Source organism: Mus musculus, chromosome 2 (assembly GCF_000001635.26).
Source record: "Mus musculus strain C57BL/6J chromosome 2, GRCm38.p6 C57BL/6J".
Classification (NCBI taxonomy): Eukaryota; Metazoa; Chordata; class Mammalia; order Rodentia; family Muridae; genus Mus; species Mus musculus.
Window position 1 is genome coordinate 177,459,407 of NC_000068.7, and position 20,309 is coordinate 177,479,715.

Sequence of the window (20,309 nt, forward strand, 5' to 3'; positions counted from 1 at the left end):
TCAAAGACAAGGTATTATAAAACTTTAAAAACTATATCTTCTTTAAAAACAAAGAAGGGGAGAAATTATATCCCCGTGCACATTATTTGGATCACATATTTGTTTTTGGAAAAACTGGATATAATAGTGTCTAGGGCAGATAATAAGGATCTACTTATTGGCACATGCCATGATCCTGTTCAGATACTTAATATGGGGAAAACGGGGAATGTTTCTGTTTTTTCCACAGAATGCTTACAAGAGCATTCCAATGTGACAGGCTGACCTGTGACCTGTGCGTGCCCTGACAGTGGTGACCAGAAAGCTGTGTTGAGTGCACAAAAGAGGAGAAATCTGAGAGCAGCCACTTACAAACAGATAAAGAAACTTCGTATCTCCACCATGGGCTGCAGCAAGGAGTACCAACCTGGTGCCAACTTAAAATAAAAACAACTAAAAAAGCTGACTAATGAGGCAAAATGACTGGTACAGAGAATGTACAAGATGCTTTCGTCAGAGACACTGTTTTTGGTCATTCAGGCCAGCTCCTTATAGCTATGAAAGTTTGTGTACCTTACCTATATGCTTATTGTTAGATAACTTTAAGAGTTAAGATCGCCAATCTTGGCAAGTCTTTTTATATTCATTATAATTCTTGTCAATCAATTTATTGTGTAGATCCTAATTTAGATAAGAAATCTACTGTTATGTTTTTGTAAGAGACCTGCTTATGTTTTGCGACCTATTAGAGTTAGAAAATGATCCTTGGTTTAATAATCTGAAAATGCAAACTTTAAAAAGGTATCTACCACTCTTTCCAGCCAGCGCCGAGCGTTGGGCATCTTTCAGGACAACTGGCACAAACGCCGAAAGACCTGGGGTAAGCGAAAAACCCTACCACAAGAAGCGAAAGTATGAGCTGGGACGGCCCGCTGCCAACACGAAGATTGGCCCTCGCCGCATACACACAGTCCGAGTTCGAGGAGGCAATAAGAAGTACCGTGCCCTGAGATTGGATGTGGGGAACTTTTCCTGGGGCTCTGAGTGTTGTACTCGCAAAACAAGGATCATTGATGTTGTCTACAATGCATCCAACAACGAGCTTGTCCGCACCAAGACCCTGGTGAAGAACTGCATCGTGCTTATTGACAGCACACCGTACCGACAGTGGTACGAGTCCCACTGTGCACTGCCCCTGGGCCGCAAGAAGGGGGCCAAGCTGACTCCTGAGGAGGAAGAGATTTTAAACAAAAAACGATCAAAGAAAATTCAAAAGAAATACGACGAAAGGAAAAAGAATGCCAAAATCAGCAGCCTCCTGGAGGAGCAGTTCCAGCAGGGCAAGCTTCTAGCCTGTATTGCCTCACGACCAGGCCAGTGTGGCAGAGCAGACGGCTATGTGCTCGAAGGCAAGGAGCTGGAGTTCTATCTGTGGAAGATCAAAGCCCGGAAAGGCAAATGAGCCTAACTCGTAGTGTAATAAAGGTGTCTGCTGTTCTAAAAAAAAAAGGTACCACAGCTTTAGATTAGCAGCTACATACTGCACATTTTGTTAATGATAAGCATAGAAATATTTCCATAGCTTTGTCAGAGCAACATATTATATAGATAAAAATTTGGAGGCAAAAGATAGCATCCTAGAAAGTCCTTGAGCTGACCATGGGCTTGGAATTCAGAAAGAAAGTTGCCTATTCAGTGACATTCAGAATTACCTCTGGCATTACACTATCACTTTGAATAAAAGCTAGGTCACTGCCTTACACAGGAATCTACTATCACCTAAAAAGAAGGAAGTTTAAGACCTAAGAGGAACCGGAGTAGATACTTAGAACTATAGATAGCTGAGTTACACCCATACACACGTATTTACAATGGCCTAGGAGAAAGGTGGACTACTAAAACTGGTTTTCAACCTCCCCCTGACCTTGTTGCCCTCCCTTTTAGGGCCCCTATTGGGACTCCTATTATTGATCTCCTTCGGTCCTTGGGCATTTCAAAAATTGACCCGATTTGTTAAATCTCAAATTGATTCATCTCTTTCAAGTACATTTGTTTCAGTTCATTACCATTGGCTGGACGTTGGCGATAACAAGCAGGTTACTAGAAAAGAGTCAGACGTAGATACCGCTTCATCACCCTCATTTCGGGGAGAGGGACTCAATTTCCATAAAATGCTTAAGTAAGATCATTCCCCTCCCCCTAAATTCGGCCATCAGTCTCATGCCACAAATCATTTATAGATTGCCGTAGTCTGTGCTTCCGACATGGTAATATACGTTCTGGCCACACTGGAAACTAAACAGTCCTCCCAGGCTAGACACATAGAAAAGTTGGAACTTGAAGCAGTCGCCCGTGAGAGTTGTAAGACTAAGTACTGCACAGAGATTAGTCTGGAAGCTGTTAGTCTCTGAGAGGCATGTCTGATTGCATGAAGGTTGAGTGCCCTAGGGTCCTTCCCCCAAGAAAAATGGCACAGGAGCAGGTCAGGGTTACTCTGGGTAAAAATCTCTGGGCATGAGAGTCAATCCTGTACATGGCCCCTAACATTGCACACTGGGGATCAGACCTCTACCTCTACCCATGGAGCTTGCTTCGTTCCTAAATCCCTTTGCTGGACCAGGTTATACCCAACATACTGGGACCATTAATTCAAGCCTCATAGATGACTTGTCCTTGGGTCCTTCATGGTTTTAGAGAATCACCCAGTGAGCAAACAGACATTTAGGCGATCGTTAAAAACGTGGCTACAAATTTATTATACAATATGCCTTTATAAAAATATTAAAACGGGGGAGATGTTGGGAGCTATTAAGACAACTCTTGATCTCTGAATTGGGCCTCTTCCCCCGAGAAGAAAAGGGGTCAAAAGCAGGCCACCGACACATGGATTCCGAGAACCAGGGGATGTTCCAGCCCTAGGTCATCACCGATGTCCTGACCACACCCTGATACCACCAAGTTCCTGCTTCCCCGTGTAGCTGCCAAAAGAATTTCTATTGCCCCCCTCACATAAGTACTTCTCCTTTTGCTTGTATTGCCCTACCCTCCCACTGATAAGTATCTGTACTTCCCCTTTTGCTTGTGCATTTAAACCTCGGGCCTGGCTAATACATTTGGGGGCTTTGATGCATTCCAGAACGGTTTCCGTGTAGTTATTCGCACAAGGCCCTCGTCCCTCTCTACCCTCCATTTGGTTCTTAGGAGGAGGTCCCCTCGAGACCCTCGAATACCTGGACTGGCTAGACAGGTCAGAAAGGCTGACAGATTACTGATTTCAGGATCAGCCTGGGAAAGAGCAAATTTAGTCTCATGTGTGGTAGAAATGGTAATTTCAAGCCTGGGTCGCACCCAGGCAGTTTGAGCTTAGCCTTTATGCTTCACAGAGGCAGGCAGATATCTGCTTTTGTAAGTTTAAAAGAAAATGTGTGCTTGCTGTCTCATAAGAATTAAGTTCCTGCGGACACAGGATGCTATTTTAAGACCATCAAAAGGAAACCTGGAGTAAATGGTTGGGTTGAGAGTTATAATAATAGATTCTGGTTATGGTATGCAGGAGATGAACTATTGAGTGAATTTTTTAGAATAGCAGGAGATAGCTGCTTGGTGAAGAGTCTCCAGCAGAACATAGACAGAGAGCTGTCTGGAGACCTGCAGAGCAAGCAGATCAGAAAGAAAACAGAATACAGCTAAAGGAGGATGGGAAGCTGTCTCCTGCAGAGCATAGACTGACAGCTTGGTCACAGGACTTGACTACCAGTCCTTTGTTTTCATGCTCCCAGATACCCCTTCTCTCTCTACCACTCTCCAAGCCCAGGCTTGGTCCTTGGCAACAGAGGTACACTTTGATATCATTAATCTTAAATGTAGATGTCAGGATTTAGAGCAAATGTACCACTTATGTAACCATCCAAGTCATTGCCACGTACCAGCTTATACTCAAGTATTTTCATAGAAGTGTAGCTACAGATGAGTGAACTCCCATTTGAGTGCTAGGAAGTGAAATGGGTTTGAGCAGTGCTCTTAACAACAACTGAATGATCCCTGTAGCCCACTAACCTACTTTCAATAAAATAAGAGAGTGCTATACATTATAGATTTGAGATACAAACACCAGCTTTGAGGAAAGCTGAAAGAAGATAGTGACTTTGAGGAAACAAAGCTGTGTGTGCTTCAGGTGACAGAACTAAAAGAGTGGGAATACCTATGACCTTGTGACTTATGCAATTTCATCATAATCTCAAGTTGCTGAACAAGAAACTATTAATTTTGATGGATTCCCTGTTGAATTTTGGTCTTGTTTGTTCTGTTTATTGTTTATATGCTCTGATTCTTTCTGGTAAGGCTTCTTTTGTGACATTGTATGTTGAAAGCATAATAGTCTCTCTTTAGGATATGGTAGAGTCATGTTAGATAAACAGGTGTTTTCACGTTTGAGGAGACAGATGGTTGTTAAATTAATATGGCTCCCGTAGACTCATAAGTTTGAATACATGTTTCCTAGTTTGTGAAAATGTTTGGGAAGCAACACAGGTCTGCCTTTTTGGAAGAGGTGCGACACTTGGGTGCATTTTCAGGCTTTAACATCTTCTGACCACGCCCATATTGCAAGCTCCCACTTTCGTGGAGTTCAAAATATGAGTTCTCAGCTGTCCCTTGATTTACAGCTAAGACCTGTACTACAAGATGTACTTTCCAGATGCATTTATATCCTACATTTTTATAATTTATGGATGATTCTGGATGACTATGAGGTAAGAATGCCCTTCAATATCTCAGTTTTTACATTTGACCATCTTCAGAAAAGGATTTAACTTGACATTCATAGGAGTAGGCAAACCTATGTGTAAATGTGTCTAGATTCCCTGAGTAAAATCTCAATGCTCCCACACTTGAAGAAAGGCATTGCAAAATCTTTTGAAGCTAATCTGATTTATTGACTGTGAGAGCCATCCAACTTGAATCCAGGAGGAAGAAGTGGAAATAACTTCTGAGTGCTGTGATTGGAGCTCAAGCAAGCTCCAAATTTGCAAAGCAGGGAAGCATAGAGTTACTGCCCACAAGGGGGTAGAAGCAGGCAGTTGAATAGCAGGGATGTGAAGTCTTACGTTCTCCCAGGGGCTTGATGGGAGGACAGACCGGTAAGCAATTGGACGAGAGGTTCTTGTGCTAATGAACTTCAAATCTACAGATCTGGAAAACTTTTGGCCAAAGCTGGAACCTCTATGCTGTGTCTCTTTAACACACTCTAACCCTAAGGGTGGTGCTCATGTCACTCAAGACTCAATAGCCAATCAGAACCTCCACATGGACCTGCCAGTCAGAAGAGGAGGCGGCTCTTCCAGGTCAAGCTTGCAAGCTCCTTTCTGTAACTCAGCAGTCATGAGAGTTTCTGTGTGATGTGTTCTGCGTGACTCTACTGGGTGTTGTGAGAGAAGGTTAGTCAAGCTCAGAACTCCAAACATGGTAAGTGCCAGGACATCTCCTGCGGTGCCTTCGATGTGGGGAAAAGAGGAGAGTGGGAGAGCTCACTTCCAGCCAGAGTTCCAGTGCTCTGGGCAGGCAGGAGCGGGAGGACTGCAGGACGCTTTCCACATGGCCCGGGGTGGCTGTCTGGCCATGGGAAGGCACGGACCCAACTCGGTGGGTGGTGGAAAAGGGCAGCTCTAGGCACCAGGTTCCCAGTCTCCAGCATCCCACGCTGGATACCCCGGAAGAGCTTAGGACAGAATGGGGTCCCCGGGGTGGCACTGGCTTCGGGGCCAAAAGGAGGAGAAGTCGGGGAGAGGGGTCGCTGAATGCTTCCCAAGCTAGCAAGAGTCCTTGGTCAGGTCCGGGGCTGGAGTACAGGATGGCCTTCTGGCGGGAGGTTTTCTTTTTAATTTTTGTTACTGTGTGAATTGATTGCAGTTTGGCTGCAGGGCTTCCCAAGTATGAAGCAGAGATGGCTGCACTGGACATTGCCTGTATAATTTAATAATGTTCTTTAATTGCAAAGAAAGACTCTGTGACTTTAAAAGGGAAAATAAGTGCTCTGGGAGTCTGGAATAGTCTATCGAATTTAAATTTCCCAGACTAGGGCTCTGTCTGCAACTGTGGCAGAATTGCTGAGCCAGGAAAGCTTCAGCTGTCTGAATCATTTGCTCTGTGATCTTACAGTGGAGGAGCTGCTGTTGTCTGAGTCCCAGCTGTGTTTTCAAGGCTAATGAGAGACTCTGTCCATGCCTCTCTATCAGGAACCCTAGTGGAAGGTAGCTTGGGGTTCTTTATGGGAGTCTCTTCAGAGCCATCTGTTGCAAACTGTGAAGAAGGCCAAAAGCCATGTCATGGTGATTGTAAAGTGTCTCCTTTGCCAGGCCAGAAGGAGCAAGTTTGCAGAGCTGTTAGAGTCAGATCTGCTGGTACCAAGGACCGTGGTTCTGTTGGTCCATGTGGTGATCATAGCAGAGGCCCTTGTCCTTTGACCCTTCCTGAGTGTGGATTAATGGGGGTGTGGGAAGCTCAGTAGCCCTAGTATCATATGGGCCTGGGTACCAAAGGTTTTCCACAGAAATTTCTGGCCAGCCTTGGTGCGAGGGTTCCAGCAAATACAAAAAAATGCAGGCAAGGAGGGGAAGTTGCAAACCTGCTTCTGCTGTGCCAGTCAACTCCACCTCCCTCTCTGCTGTGCTATGCCATAATTCTGTCCCTCCCTGCACTGAGTAGGGTCCCCAAGTCCACTTGGGGCTTGGTCAGTAATGTTTTTCTTCAGATACTTGGCAGTTCCCTTGTGCAGGGTTGTTTTATTAGACTTCTCCTGAGTTTTTCCCAGTGTATGCTAGTTTCTGCAGACTTCATAGAGGTCTCCATTTCTTTCCACTTATCCCTGTAAGTAGGATACAAGATGCTACTCTTAAAAAGTTTACTTGGCATAAGACATAGCTTGTGTATGCTCTTCCCACTGCAGCTGTTGTAAATTCTACTTCTACTTTTGCTATTTTCCTCATCTCCTGGGAACTCCAACTCAGAAACCCATCACAGGAAAATGGCTTGCTATTTCAGGGCTCTGAGGCACTTAATAAATGATTCTGGGTATCTTTGTTGTGCAAATCTCCTAGCTGTCTCAAGTAGGATTTGTAATCTCTAGTCCATATTTAAATTGTTCAAAATAACCTGGGGACTGAACAGGAAAGAAACTTATGGATGAGAGCATATGTGGAATCCAAAACCTGTTTTTGGCTCACTGGTGTTTGAGTATTAGCCAGAGCTGAATCCATTGCTGTCATTAAGAAATTTTTCCCAATTAATATTTTAGTTGTATATGGAGCGATTTCTTTCTGGGATGACATGTTAATTCTGGGAGAGCTGTCTCGTCTTCCCCTCATAGAGATGTTTCTAAGACAAGCTATGTTGACTTAGGTAGCCTTGATCCTGGTCTGCTACTCCCCAGAGCAATGACCTTGCTTTCCTCTTGATAGAAATTCCTAAATTCTTGAGTTAAAGAATGTAGCAAAATAGTGTTTTATAATAGCTCATTTGAGTCATATAATGAACTGTTCATTTCTTCTACCTTCAGTAGAGAACAGAAGCAATGGTTTACTGTTATCTCTGTCAGGTGAAGTAGGGCAGGAGATGGCTAGATTATAGACAAAAGCTTAAGGGAATCTGCTCCAGGTGTCACCATTCTAGTGAAGGATGAGAGTCAGGCAGGATGAATACTTTTGTAATTTCACTAAATGTATTAAATAATGCATGTGATTAAATAAAACTAGATTGGTGGGTGCTTAATTTGTGCAGGTTAGCTTGAGCCAGTGATAATGAATTTCTCTTTTAGGATCTGTACTATATAGATATAATGTATCAGAAATGTAAAACACATGCTATTAGCTGTAGCTGTGTGTGTCACATTATAGATCTCAGTAGTTAACAAAGCACATGGGGCAAGGTCAAACACTATCTTATTAATATCATTCCTTCTACTAAGAAAGGCCTGATCTTTTTCATATCAGTACAGTGATATATTTTTCCAATATAGGTGTGGGTTTGTTGTTATTATGTTTGTTTTGACAACCCACTGAGGACAATGTGCTGATTAAGAAGAGTGCTCCACAGTGTCTGACATGTGTCCTAATTGCTCTGAGCCTTCGCTCATAGCCATTGGGTGAAAGTACTTGCAGTTTACCTGGACCCAGCCTGAAGCCACAACACAAAATCTTATGTCCTAAAATCTCTCTTCAGTTACTAATATTCGGGCACTGACCACCTGTGGACAGTTTGGTAACTCCAATTTCAGCTGATTGATGGGGAATGTAAGCTATCCACCTTGATTCCAGGAGGAAGAAGGGGAATTGCCTCCTGAGCGCTGGAATTGGAGCTCAGGCAAGCTCCAAACTTTCAAAGCAGTGAACCCAGGGGCACTGCCCAGAAAGGGGAGAGGCAGGCACTTAGGCAGCAAGGATCAGGAATCTTAGCCTCTCCCAAGGGCTTGCGAGAGAACAGACTATTGGAGGAGACACACTGGTGCTACTGAACTGCAAATCTGCAGATCTGGAAAAGGATTGGCCCAGACTGGAACCACTCGGCTGCATCTCTACAGTACACTCTAACCCTAAGCCTGGTGTTCACTTCACTCAAGACTCAATAGGGAATTAGAGCCTCCACATGGAGCTGCCAGTCAGAAGAGGAGGTGACTCTTCCAGGTACTAAGCCTGCATGTTCCTCTGTGTAACTCAGCTGATCTCAGTGTTTCTGTGGAATCAGTTCTTATTATTTTTGCAGGTTGCTGTGAGGTTAGCTCAGGCAAACTTAGAACTTCAGACATGGTAAGTGCAATGTCATCTCCCACAAAGAGGAGGAGCAAGCATCTTAGCAAAGGATGCTTGTGTAATATCTCTTCCCAGAGGCTGGATTGTCAGCATCAGCCAGACAGATGGGGACATCTGTGAGGTCCTTTGTGGACCTACTCTCTCCTTTTGGTCCCAGCTGTGGCCTCTGAGTAACTTTATTATAAGACTGCATCTTGTCAAAACCTTTGTGTCAAGGGCTTGTGTGGAGAAATATACTTGGCAGGATGAGAACCAGAGGAACAGCTTACTGTGTACACTGTCAGGTAAAAGAGTGCTGAGAAGAGCTAGGTCACAGACCAAAGGAAAAGGGAGTATGCTGCAGGGGTCACTGTTATGGAGAAGGACCTGATTCAGGGACTGAGAATGATTTTGTAATTTTACAGACTGTATCCATGTATGGATGTAATTTAGTAAACCTAGATTGAAGGGTGTTTTATTTGATCAGGTTAGCTTGAGCCAGTGTGTAATGAATTCCCATTTTAGGATCTGTATTATGTAGATTTGTGCAATCCTTGTTGACATATTTAATTGAGCTCAGAAATGTAAAACACATGCCATTCTCTGTAGCTGTGTGTGTTAGATTATAGATCTTAGTAGTTAACAAAGCACTTAGGGACAAGGTCAAACACTATCTCATAAATGCCTTTCCTTCTACCAAGATAGGCCTGATCTTTTTCAAATCAGTATAGTGACATAGTTTTCAATTATATTTATCTTTTTAAAAAGCCAATATTTGGTATTATTTTTTAAATTTTTATTTTCTTTATGTATAGGTGCTCTGACCTCTTACTTCTTCCTATTCTCCAATATTTCCCAGAAATCAATAATTTAATTCCTATTTTTAAAGAGATTACATATCTTTCTGTTTACAGCAACATCGGTAGCTCAGGCTTTCCTTATGCCATGTAGTTAAGCCTTGCTTTGAGCACCTGAGCCTAAAACCTTCCTTGCTCTTTCTGAGGGTAGAAGACTGATGGCTTCGTTGATTAACACCTGTAGCCTAACAGCAGAGGATTAAGCAGTGTGGCCTTTGCTCTATCTCAGAAGGAACTGCTGGTCTCTAACTTTTAGCCTGCAGGTCAGAAGTCACAGGAAGAAAATGAGACACTCAAAGAAATGGTTATGGAGTTTTTACTAAGTTGTCAAAAGTTACCTATGAAAGCTATCTAAGAGGAAAAGCGAAAAGATCCTAAGTGGGGAAGGGCAAAAAAACTTCTCCTTTCTCTTTTCCATATCTCCTTGTCCTCTGTACTTATAAATCTTTCAGAATACCTGATCACATGTTACTGAGTACACTACAAGTTCACACAAAAAATCAAATAATAAATTGAGAGAGAAGTTTACAACAGAGAATGGTTATTAGTAAAACTAGATTGGTGGGTGTTTATTTTGGGCAGGTTAGCTTGAGCCAGTGAGTGATGAATTCCCATTTTATGATCTGTATTATGAGATATGTGCAAACCTTGGTGACATATTTAAGTGATCTCAGAAATATAAACACATGCCATTAGCTGTAGCTGTGTGTGTCACATTATAGATCTCAGTAGTTAACAAAGATCATAGGGGCAAGGTCAAACACTATCTTATTATTGCCATTCCTTCTACCAGGAAGGGCATGATCTTTTTCAAATCAGTACAGTAATATATTTTTTCATTTATTTTTTTCTTTTTAAAAAGTTCATTTTTGGTATTAGATTTTAAATTTCATTTTCACTATCCATGGGTGATCTCTTAAGTGTTTCTGTTCTCCAATATTGCCCCAAAATTAAGAATTTCATTCCTGTTTTTAAAGAGATTTCATATCTGTCTGTTTAGAGCAACATCTCCTGTAGCTCCTACTTTCTTTATGCCATGTAGTTAAGACTTGCTTTGAACTCCTAAATCCAGCCTCTGCTGCCCAGGGCTTGGAAAACAGTCCTACAACTGCTTTCAGGCTGGGTACTGACTGATCAGTGAGACAAAAGACACCAGGGAATGAGTGTTGTCTAACCTCCCTGGGTTACAGGGTTACAAATTAGGTGATTACAAATAAAGAGGGACAGGTATAAGGTTGAGTTCACTGACCAACTTTGAAGCTGGTATACTTGCAGCACAGAAAAGGAGGAGGAATAAGGTAGGTGAGGCCTTTCTGCTTTGGCAGTAGTTGACATTCACCATGAGGAGTCAAGTAATCAATTTTGCACAATCAGTTAAATTCCATACTGGTCATCTTCGGGCATTTTTCAGATTAGGGCAATGTCAAATGAGATCACAGGCCCTCGTTGTGACACCATATTGCTGGCATACCTCGCCATCTACCCCAGCAGTAGGACTGCCAATCTCCCAGCTGCCATTCCTTATGCAATCCAATCATTTAGGAACTGGGCTTTTCATCTATCATTAATCATCTTGATCTGGCTCTTGCTTCTGCCCTCCTTCCTCTCTCCACAAGGTCCCAGGTCATGTCTACTCTATACTATCCCAGGTATAATTGGGTCTGGCTATGTTCACTCTTTTGTGTATAATATACTTTCTCCTCCACCATACCTAGGAGCAGTGATGTCCTTACATTTTATTTCTTCTTTTTCTTCCTTTTTCTCGCCCAATAACTGCTTCTAGTTTTAAAAGTCATAGTCACATTCACTTTTAAATTATTGTCAATGTATGAATTTGATTGCAGGTTGGCTGCAGGACTTCCCCAGTAAGAAGTAGAGGTGGCTGTAGTGGGTATTGCATGCATAATTGAATATATAAAGAAAGGACCTTGGGCCTTTAAATGGAAATTACTTGGTCTCCAGGACTAGAACATTCTTATAAATGTAAATTTTCCAGACTAGGGCTATGTCTGCATGTAGGGTGTAACAGCCTAGCTTGGAAGGTTTTAGCTGTCTAAATCTTTTGCTCTGTGATCCCACAGTGGAAGGAGCTGCTGTTGCCCTGAGGCCCAGCTGACTTTTCCATGCTAATGAGGGACTATGGGCAGGACTAACAATCAGGAACACTAGGGGAAGGTAGCTTGCAGATTCTCTACAGGATTCTCCTCAGATGCATGTGTTATAAGCTGCCTGGAAGACCACAAGCCATCCCCTGGTTATTATAGTAATCTCCATTGATGGTACAGGAGAAGCAAGTCTGCAGAGCTATTTGAGTCCGATCTGCTGGTTCTAAATGGACTGTGGGTCATAGTGTGGTTCTGTTGGTCCATGTGGTGATCATAACAGAGGCCCTTGTCCTTTGACTCTTCCTGAGTGTGGATTTACAGGGGTGGGGGTGGCTCGGTAGCCCTGGGAGTGGCAAGGTATGGAACTTAAATGTCACTCTGCAGTGTGCATATACAGGCATTGCCTTTGGTGTGCCATAGGACAACATTGGAAAAGTAATGGTTTGATTTCTAGAATTCTTGACCCTTCTGTATTCAGTTTTGTGTGACTAGTTTTATAAATAGTTTAGAAGGTAGTAGTAAAGAGCTGTCAGCGATCATCCTTCAGAAATATTTGATTAGATTCCTTTTATCTTTCTATTCCCTGTTGTCAAAATGGCATGATTCACAGAACTTCAATTCTTGTTACAAAAGGAGCTTCTGACATGCAGAAGTTTCTCAGGTGTTGATGGTGCTGGGTGGGTGGATAGGACAGATTGGAGCATAATGCATATGGCAGGAAGCAGACATTAAGTTATCATTCAGCATTGTTTTGTATATGGGCTCCCAGGGCCTGGTTTAGCCTGAAAGTACAAAGGGTCATGAACAGCTATAGAGCAATAGCTCAACTTTCTGATCATCTACAATGACAGAGAGAACTCTGGAGCATGGGGCCTCTCTGTTTAGAAGACAGATCAGTAGTAACTGTAGGGTCAGATTTATAACAGTTTAGGGGTGACTTTGAGTTACTTTTATTGGAGTCAGGAAATATGATTTTATTTTATTTCTATACACATACTAGTGAAGAATACAAAATCACTGAACTCTTCCTCACTCCAGAGCCCGACCCCTCCCATCTAGAGAGTGTTCCCAGAACACTCCTGAACTCTTCACCCCAGAATGCATTCCTGAACTCCTCACCCTAGAGTTCGAACCCTCCCAACTAAAGACTGTTCCAAGAACATTTTTGAGATAAGGGCCTCCTGGAACAACCTCAGAATGAACCGGGTACATTGCCAAATAATAGGACATGACCCCTTAGTTACGTAGAATCCCTTGGCAGAAGCCCTTGTCCCTTGGCAGAACCCCTTAGTTATGTAAACTTGTACTTTCCCTGCCCCGCTCTCCCCCCTTGAGTTTTTCCTGTATAAGCCTGTGAAAAATTTGGCTCCTCGTCGATTCTCCTCTACACCACTAGGTGTATGAGTTTCGACCCCAGAGCTCTGGTCTATGTGCTTTCTTGCTGTTGCTTTATTAAATCTTGCCTTCAACATTTTGAGTTCGGTCTCAGTGTCTTCTTGGGTCCGCGGCTGTCCCGAGGCTTGAGTGAGGGTCTCCCTTCGGGGGTCTTTCATTAGCACAGGTAATATTAGTCAGGTTCACATTGTTCCTGGTGTAGTTGCCTTAGTTATTGAAGAAAAGTTGAAAATTGGTCACATGGAAATGGGCAGAGGAAGCTTTCCCTGATATTGTGTGGCAGTTCTGTGGCCTACTATGAGACTGTCCTGTCTAGGAAAACAGATAGTGGGCTTGTTCTTTAGACAGACTGCTTGGTCTTTGGGAGAATTGGCTATGGTTGAGAAGGGGGTGTCTGTCCATACTTGGGGGCTAAGAAGGGAAGGAAACATGTGACAAGAAGGGAAGGGGAGATGGAAATGGTCTCTTGTGACATGGATAGGTGAGAGTAAACTGCAGTTTTAAGGGAACTCTTGCATATTTGATCTCAATAACAATAATGTCTACCAGCATTCTACATGGTTCCATACAGAACATCTTAAAACTAAGGCATCAGGTTCCCAGAGATCATTTATTTACTTAAGTTTTTGTTGTCCAACTGTGAAAGACTGGATAAAAAGTACTATGTGGGTAGGCAGGGCAGTCAGCGAATATTCATTTTGAAATAAACCTTTACACTGTTGTCTGTATATTTTGTTTTGTACACACTTATCAAATCCTACAGGATTTAGTCACCTATGATGACGTGCATGTGAACTTCACTCAGGAAGAGTGGGCTTTGCTGGATGCTTCTCAGAAGAGTCTCTACAAAGGTGTGATGGTAGAGACCTATAGGAATCTCACAGCTATAGGTAATATTGGATTTTTTTTTTTACTTTATAACATGTATGCACAACTGTTTCTTTGTTATTGTTTTTTGTTTTTGTAATTTTAATTGAGAATGAGGAAGAATATGGTGAATAAATCACTCATGGTTTTAAAGTTCAATGGAGTTAGTAACTTAAATGTTGCCTAATTGCCAATAATGTAACATACTTTCTCTGGTACTGTGTTTAGGTTACAGTTGGGAAGAACATACAATTGAAGACCATTTCCAAACTTCTAGAAGTCATGGAAGGTAATTTTCCTCTGCAAGCTGATGAGAAAATGCCTATGAAGAAAGTTTAACGTGTGCTACAAGTAGTAAAGAAAACCAATAGGGTACAATAAGCACTGCTTTCAGTTATGGATGTTTATTGAATTTCATAAAATCATATATGTCTATGGCAGATATGTAATTATTGTTTGCAAGACTTTCCATTAGTTCAAAGACAGAGAAATAATGGCTTAACAGGTATGTTACTGTTTAAATCAAGCCTAGTAGAGCCATGCTGTACAAGTGCGAGTGTCTTCAGTCTCATATCGCTTAGCTATTGCAAAAGGAACACACAGTGATTAGGTGACAAGTATATGTCTAAAACCTAGTAATAAGCAAATAATCCATAGTATATCTGAGCTCAATGATATACTTGTAATATCATTGCTAAATTTAGTGAGATGGACAGTTCATAAGATTCAAAAATGGTTTGGTGGAAAAACCTTAATCGCTATACTACATCTCTATGAGGAAAAAAGTCACGTGTGTGAATGTAATATGGAACCTTTACACTTGTTATTCTCTTTTAATATGGTTGTCATATGTTACTATGGATACATTGAGCATAGGGGTATTGAAAGATGCCACATACCTTTCACTTTTTCAGAACAACAAGAGGATATGCAGTATAACATACTTTGAGTGACATTCTAAATGTGCTGTAAGTTTATAAGTACTTAGTTTCCCAACATTTTTGGGGACGTTTACCAACTCAAACTGCTGAAAATCATAATGAGAATTAGGGTAGTAGAAATTATATTCTGTTTGCATTTGTTCACGTTCCAAATGTAGTATTACTGTCATGATAACAAAATTTGTGAATGCAATCAGTGTGCAAAGACTTTGAGTTCTTCCTTTTTTTTTCAAATATGTGAATAACCTTTTATACAAAAAGTATGCTATAAATGTGAGCCAGATAATCAATACTGTTCCCATTTCATGTATCCTCAAAGATGTAAAACAATCCATAATGAGGAGAACACCTTTGAATGCAAACAAAGGCATATTACATTAACATTAGATTGCTCTTTTGAATGAAGCCAATTTTTAAAAGAATTCATACAGATAAAAAGACTCACCAGTATAATCAATGTGAGAACAATTTCACATGTGCCAATTGTATTTGCAGGTATGAAAGACGTTCTTCTGCAGAGCAACACTCTGAGTTTATTCAATGTGGTAAAGCCTTTGCATGTCAGAGTCATAGTCAAAGGCATGTAAGAATACACAATGGAGAGAAACACTATGAGTGTAACCAATGTGGTAAAGACTTTGGAACAAGGAGTGTCCTCCAAAGACTTAAACGAACACATACAGGAGAGAAACCCTATGAATGTAACCACTGTGGTAAAGCCTTTGCAGAAAGCAGTACTCTCCAAATCCATAAGCGAAAACATACAGGAGACGAACCATATGAATGTAACCACTGTGTTAAAGCCTTTGCAAAAAGGAGTGACCTCCAAATACATAAACGAATACATACAGGAGAGAAACCCTATGAATGTAACCAATGTGGTAAAGCCTTTACACGAAGCAGTCATCTCGGAATCCATAAGCGAACACATACAGGAGAGAAACCCTATGAATGTAAACAATGTGGTAAAGCCTTTGCACGAAGCAGTACTCTCCAAACCCATAAGCACACACATACAGGAGAGAAACCCTATGAATGTAAGCAATGTGGTAAAGCCTTTGCACAAAGCGGTCCTCTCCAAATCCATAAGCGAACACATACAGCAGAGAAACCCTATGAATGTAAGCAATGTGGTAAAGCCTTTGCACATAGCAGTACTCTCCAAATACATAAGCGAACACATACAGGAGAGAAACCCTATGAATGTAAACAGTGTGATAAAGCTTTTGTAAAAAGGGGAGAACTCCAAATACATAAGCGAACACATACAGGAGAGAAACCCTATGAATGTAAACAATGTGGTAAAGCCTTTGCACAAAGTGGTACTCTCCAAGAACATGAGCGAACACATACAGGAGAGAAACCCTTTGAATGTAACCAATGTGGTAAAGCCTTTGTACGATGCATTGCTCTCCGAATACATGAACGAACACATACAGGAGAGAAACCCTATGAATGTAAACAATGTGGTAAAGCCTTTGCACAAAGTGGTACTCTCCAAGGACATGAGCGAACACATACAGGAGAGAAACCCTTTGAATGTAACCAATGTGGTAAAGCCTTTGTACAATGCATTGCTCTCCGAATACATGAACGAACACATACAGGAGAGAAACCCTATGAATGTAAACAATGTGGTAAAGCCTTTGCACATAGAAGTACTCTCCAAATACATGAACGAACACATACAGGAGAGAAACCCTATGAATGTAAACAATGTGGTAAAGCCTTTGCACATAGAAGTACTCTCCAAATACATAAGCGAACACATACAGGAGAGAAACCCTATGAATGTAAACAATGTGGTAAAGCCTTTGCACATAGCAGTACTCTCCAAATACATAAGCGAACACATACAGGAGAGAAACCCTAAGAATGTAAACAATGTGGTAAAGCCTTTGCAGGAAGCAGTCATCTCCGAATACATAAGCGAACACATACAGGAGAGAAACCCTACGAATGTAACCAATGTGGTAAAGCTTTTAAAAGAAGTGGTGACCTTCTAATACATAAGCGAACACATACATGAGAGAAACCCTGTGAATGTAAGCAATGTGGTAAAGTTTTTATAAGAAGTGGTGACCTTCAAATACATAAGCGAAGACATACAGGAGATAAACCCTATGAATGTAAACAATGTGGTAAAGCTTTGCAGAAATCAGTACTCTCCAGATATATAAGCGAACACGTACAGGAGAGAGACCCTATGAATGTAACTAGTGTGGTTAAGCCTTTGCAGGAAGCAGTGGTCTCCAATGTCATAAAAGAACACATACAGGAGAAACACCCCATGAATGGAACCAAGGTAGTAAACCCTTTGCAGGAAGCAGTGGTCTTGAATATCATCGAATACATACAGCTGAAAAACCCTATGTATTTAACCAATGTGGTAAAGCCTTTGCAGGAAGGAGTGACCTCCAAAGACAAAAGATCATACAGAAGAGAAAGCCTATGAAGGCATCTAATGTTATAAAGTCTTTGCAGCAAGCATTGATCTCCACGTATATAAATGAACACATACCAGAGAGGAACCTTTTAAATGTAACCAACATGGTAAAGCTTTTTCAAAAACCAATAGTCTTTACATACATAAAAGAATATATACTTGAGAGAAATGCTTTGACTTTAACCAATGTGGTTAAACTTTTTCAAAAAGCAGTCATCAACAAAATCATAAAAGAACACGTATAGGAGAGAGATTTTTGAATGTTAGCAATGTGCTTTTACACCTTTTTTCACAAAAGAGTGGCCTCAAAATATATAAGGAAACACGTACTGGCGAGAAACCCTATGAATATCAGGAATGTCCTGAAACCCTTCTACATCACAATCATCTTCAAATCCATAAAGAACATGTAGTGGAGAAAAATCCTCTGAATATCACTAATTAGGTAAAGCAGTTATAAAGAGTCATCTCCTAACACAAAAGTATACACACTGGATAGAAACCCTATGAATATAAGCAATGTGGTAAATGTTTTATAAGTCACAGTATTCTCTAAGTAAATAAAGGAAGACACACTTGAGAGAAACCCTATGAAAGTTATTAAAGGTACAAAGCCTTGTACATTAAAATCTTCAAATACATAAAAGAAGACATAGAGGTGAGAAACCCTATGTCTGCAAGCCATGTGGTATTGCCTTCACTTGTCAATCATATTCAATGACACAAAAGAAATCATAATGTAGACAAAATCCTGTGAGAGTAGTTAATATGGTGAAGCTTTTTGAATATTTCTAGAGTCTTCACAATGAAACAATCCATACTGCCAAAAAATTTAGGAATATAATATGGTGAAACCTTTTCAGATTCTCAAATCTTCATCATTATGAACGAGAAACCCTATGAATGCATTCAATATGGGGAAGCCTTTAAACATTTCTAATTCTTCATCATCATGAAAATAATCATACAAAGAATTCAAGAGGATACAGGGGTGTTTCTTACTGTATTGCTTGAGTTACAGTCCTGACATCCTTTGGTGATCAACAGCAATTTGGAAAGTGTAAGCTGAAGGAACCCTTTCCTCCCCTCTGCTTCTTGCTCATCATGTTTGTGAAGGAATAGAAACCCTGACTAAGACAAATTGGTATGAGGAGTGGGTATTCCTGTGACAACCTGACCATGTTTTGGGAGGACTGTGGAAGGACTTTGGAACTTTGGGCCAAAGGACACATTCAGTTTTAAGAACTCTGTGGGATGTTGTGTAGGAGCTTGGAAGATAATGTTGAGAACAGTGCAGAAGATGGAGGCCTGGCTTGTGAAATTTCAGAGGGAAAATTAAAGACTCTTTTCAGGGCCATTGCTATTTTGGATTGTGTTGATTCTGTGGTTCTAACTAGCTAGGGCTGAAGAATCAGCTGTGATTAACAAGATACCAGAACTACTAGAGTGAAAACTTGGCATTACTGGGACTATTGATGCTGGTTAGCTGGAGCTAAGAAATTAGCAGTAATTAAGAAGAGACCAGCATCATTGGGGTGACATCTTCTCGGAAGTGTTTGCGGAGAGCACAGAGGCTGTGTTCTAGAGATAGCCAAGGTTTACCTTGTGCTATGGCTGGACTTGGTAACGTGTAAGAGTTACCCAGGTGGTACTGGTTTTGCTGGCATGAAGGGATCAGACAGAGCAGCTGAGGCTCAGCACTATGAGAGGCCATGGAAGGCCATTGGTGAAGGTGCAGCCTCAGATGCAATTGATGACCCAGGACTGTGGTGTCATGCAGTGTTTGGAGAAGCCAGGACCATGAATGACCAAGAACAGCAGCAGCAGTAAAGTATAGGCATCTGGAGCCTAGAGGACAAGCTGTGTGCTACAAAGGACAGGGCTGGAGAAGTGACCCAAGCCCTTGGAGGAGCCCAGAAGATCATGAATTGGATCCCAGACGTTGGACAGTTGGAATTTAATTTTTCTTTTGATTGTGACTGTGCCCTCATATTTTTCCCTTTGAAGGAAGAAAATATTTTAGTGGATTCCACAGTTAAGAGACTTTTAATTGTAAAAGAGTTTGGATTTTAAAGGATATTGAATATTTTAAAAGGATTGAACTTTTAATATGTAAAGACTATGGGACTGTGATGGTTTGTATATCCTTGGACCAGGGAGTGGCACCATCTGAAGGTGTAGCCTTGGTGCAATAGGTGTGACCTGGTTGGAATGGGTGTGTCACTGTGGGTGTGGGTATAAGATCCTCACCCTAGTTGCCTGGATGTCAGTCTTCCACTAGCAGCCTTTGGATGAAGACATAGAACTCTCAGCTCCTCCTGCTCCATGCCTGCCTGGATACTGCCATGCTCCCACCTTGAAAATGGACTGAACCTCTGAACCTGTAAGCCAGCCCCAATTAAATGTTGTTTTTTATAAGACTTGCCTTGGTCATGGTATCTGTTCACAGCAGTAAAACCCTAGCTAAGATAGGGACATTTAAAGTTGTTTAGATCTTGGGGATGAATAAGAAACTAAGGGTTGAGGCTTACTAGTGATGTATTTGTAGGTCAAGTTGACAAGGGGTCAATTGTACTGACAAGTTTGGTGTCAACTTGACACAAGCTGGAGTTATCACAAAGAAAGGAGCTTCAGTTGGGGAAATGCCTCCATGTGATCCAGCTGTAAGGCATTTTCTCTCTCTCTCTCTCCCCCGCCCCCCTTTGGTTTTTTTGAGACAGGGTTTCTCTGTGTAGCCCTGGCTATCCTGGAACTCACTTTGTAGTCCAGGCTTACCTCAAACTCAGAAATCCACCTGCCTCTGCTTCCTGAGTGCTGGGATTAAAGGTGTGTGCCCCCACACCAGGCTCTTTCTTTTTTTGGGGGGTGCATTTTCTCAATTAGTGATCAAGGGGAAAGGCTGCTTGTGGGTGGGACCATCTCTGGGCTGGTAGACTTGG

At 41.6% G+C, this 20,309-nt stretch overlaps 1 protein-coding gene and 1 pseudogene across 1 annotated transcript; both read left to right on the forward strand.

Annotated features, from left to right (window-relative positions):
* On the forward strand, positions 791-1,479 carry Gm14414 (predicted gene 14414; annotated as a pseudogene).
* Zfp970 (zinc finger protein 970) lies at positions 5,336-19,788 on the forward strand. The gene is made up of 4 exons (NM_001177568.1): positions 5,336-5,442; positions 13,880-14,006; positions 14,212-14,272; positions 15,420-19,788. Exons 1-4 carry the CDS (start codon positions 5,440-5,442, stop codon positions 16,795-16,797), a joined length of 1,569 nt encoding a protein of 522 aa, NP_001171039.1. The 5' UTR covers positions 5,336-5,439; the 3' UTR covers positions 16,798-19,788.
* The last annotated feature ends 521 nt before the right edge of the window (positions 19,789-20,309 follow it).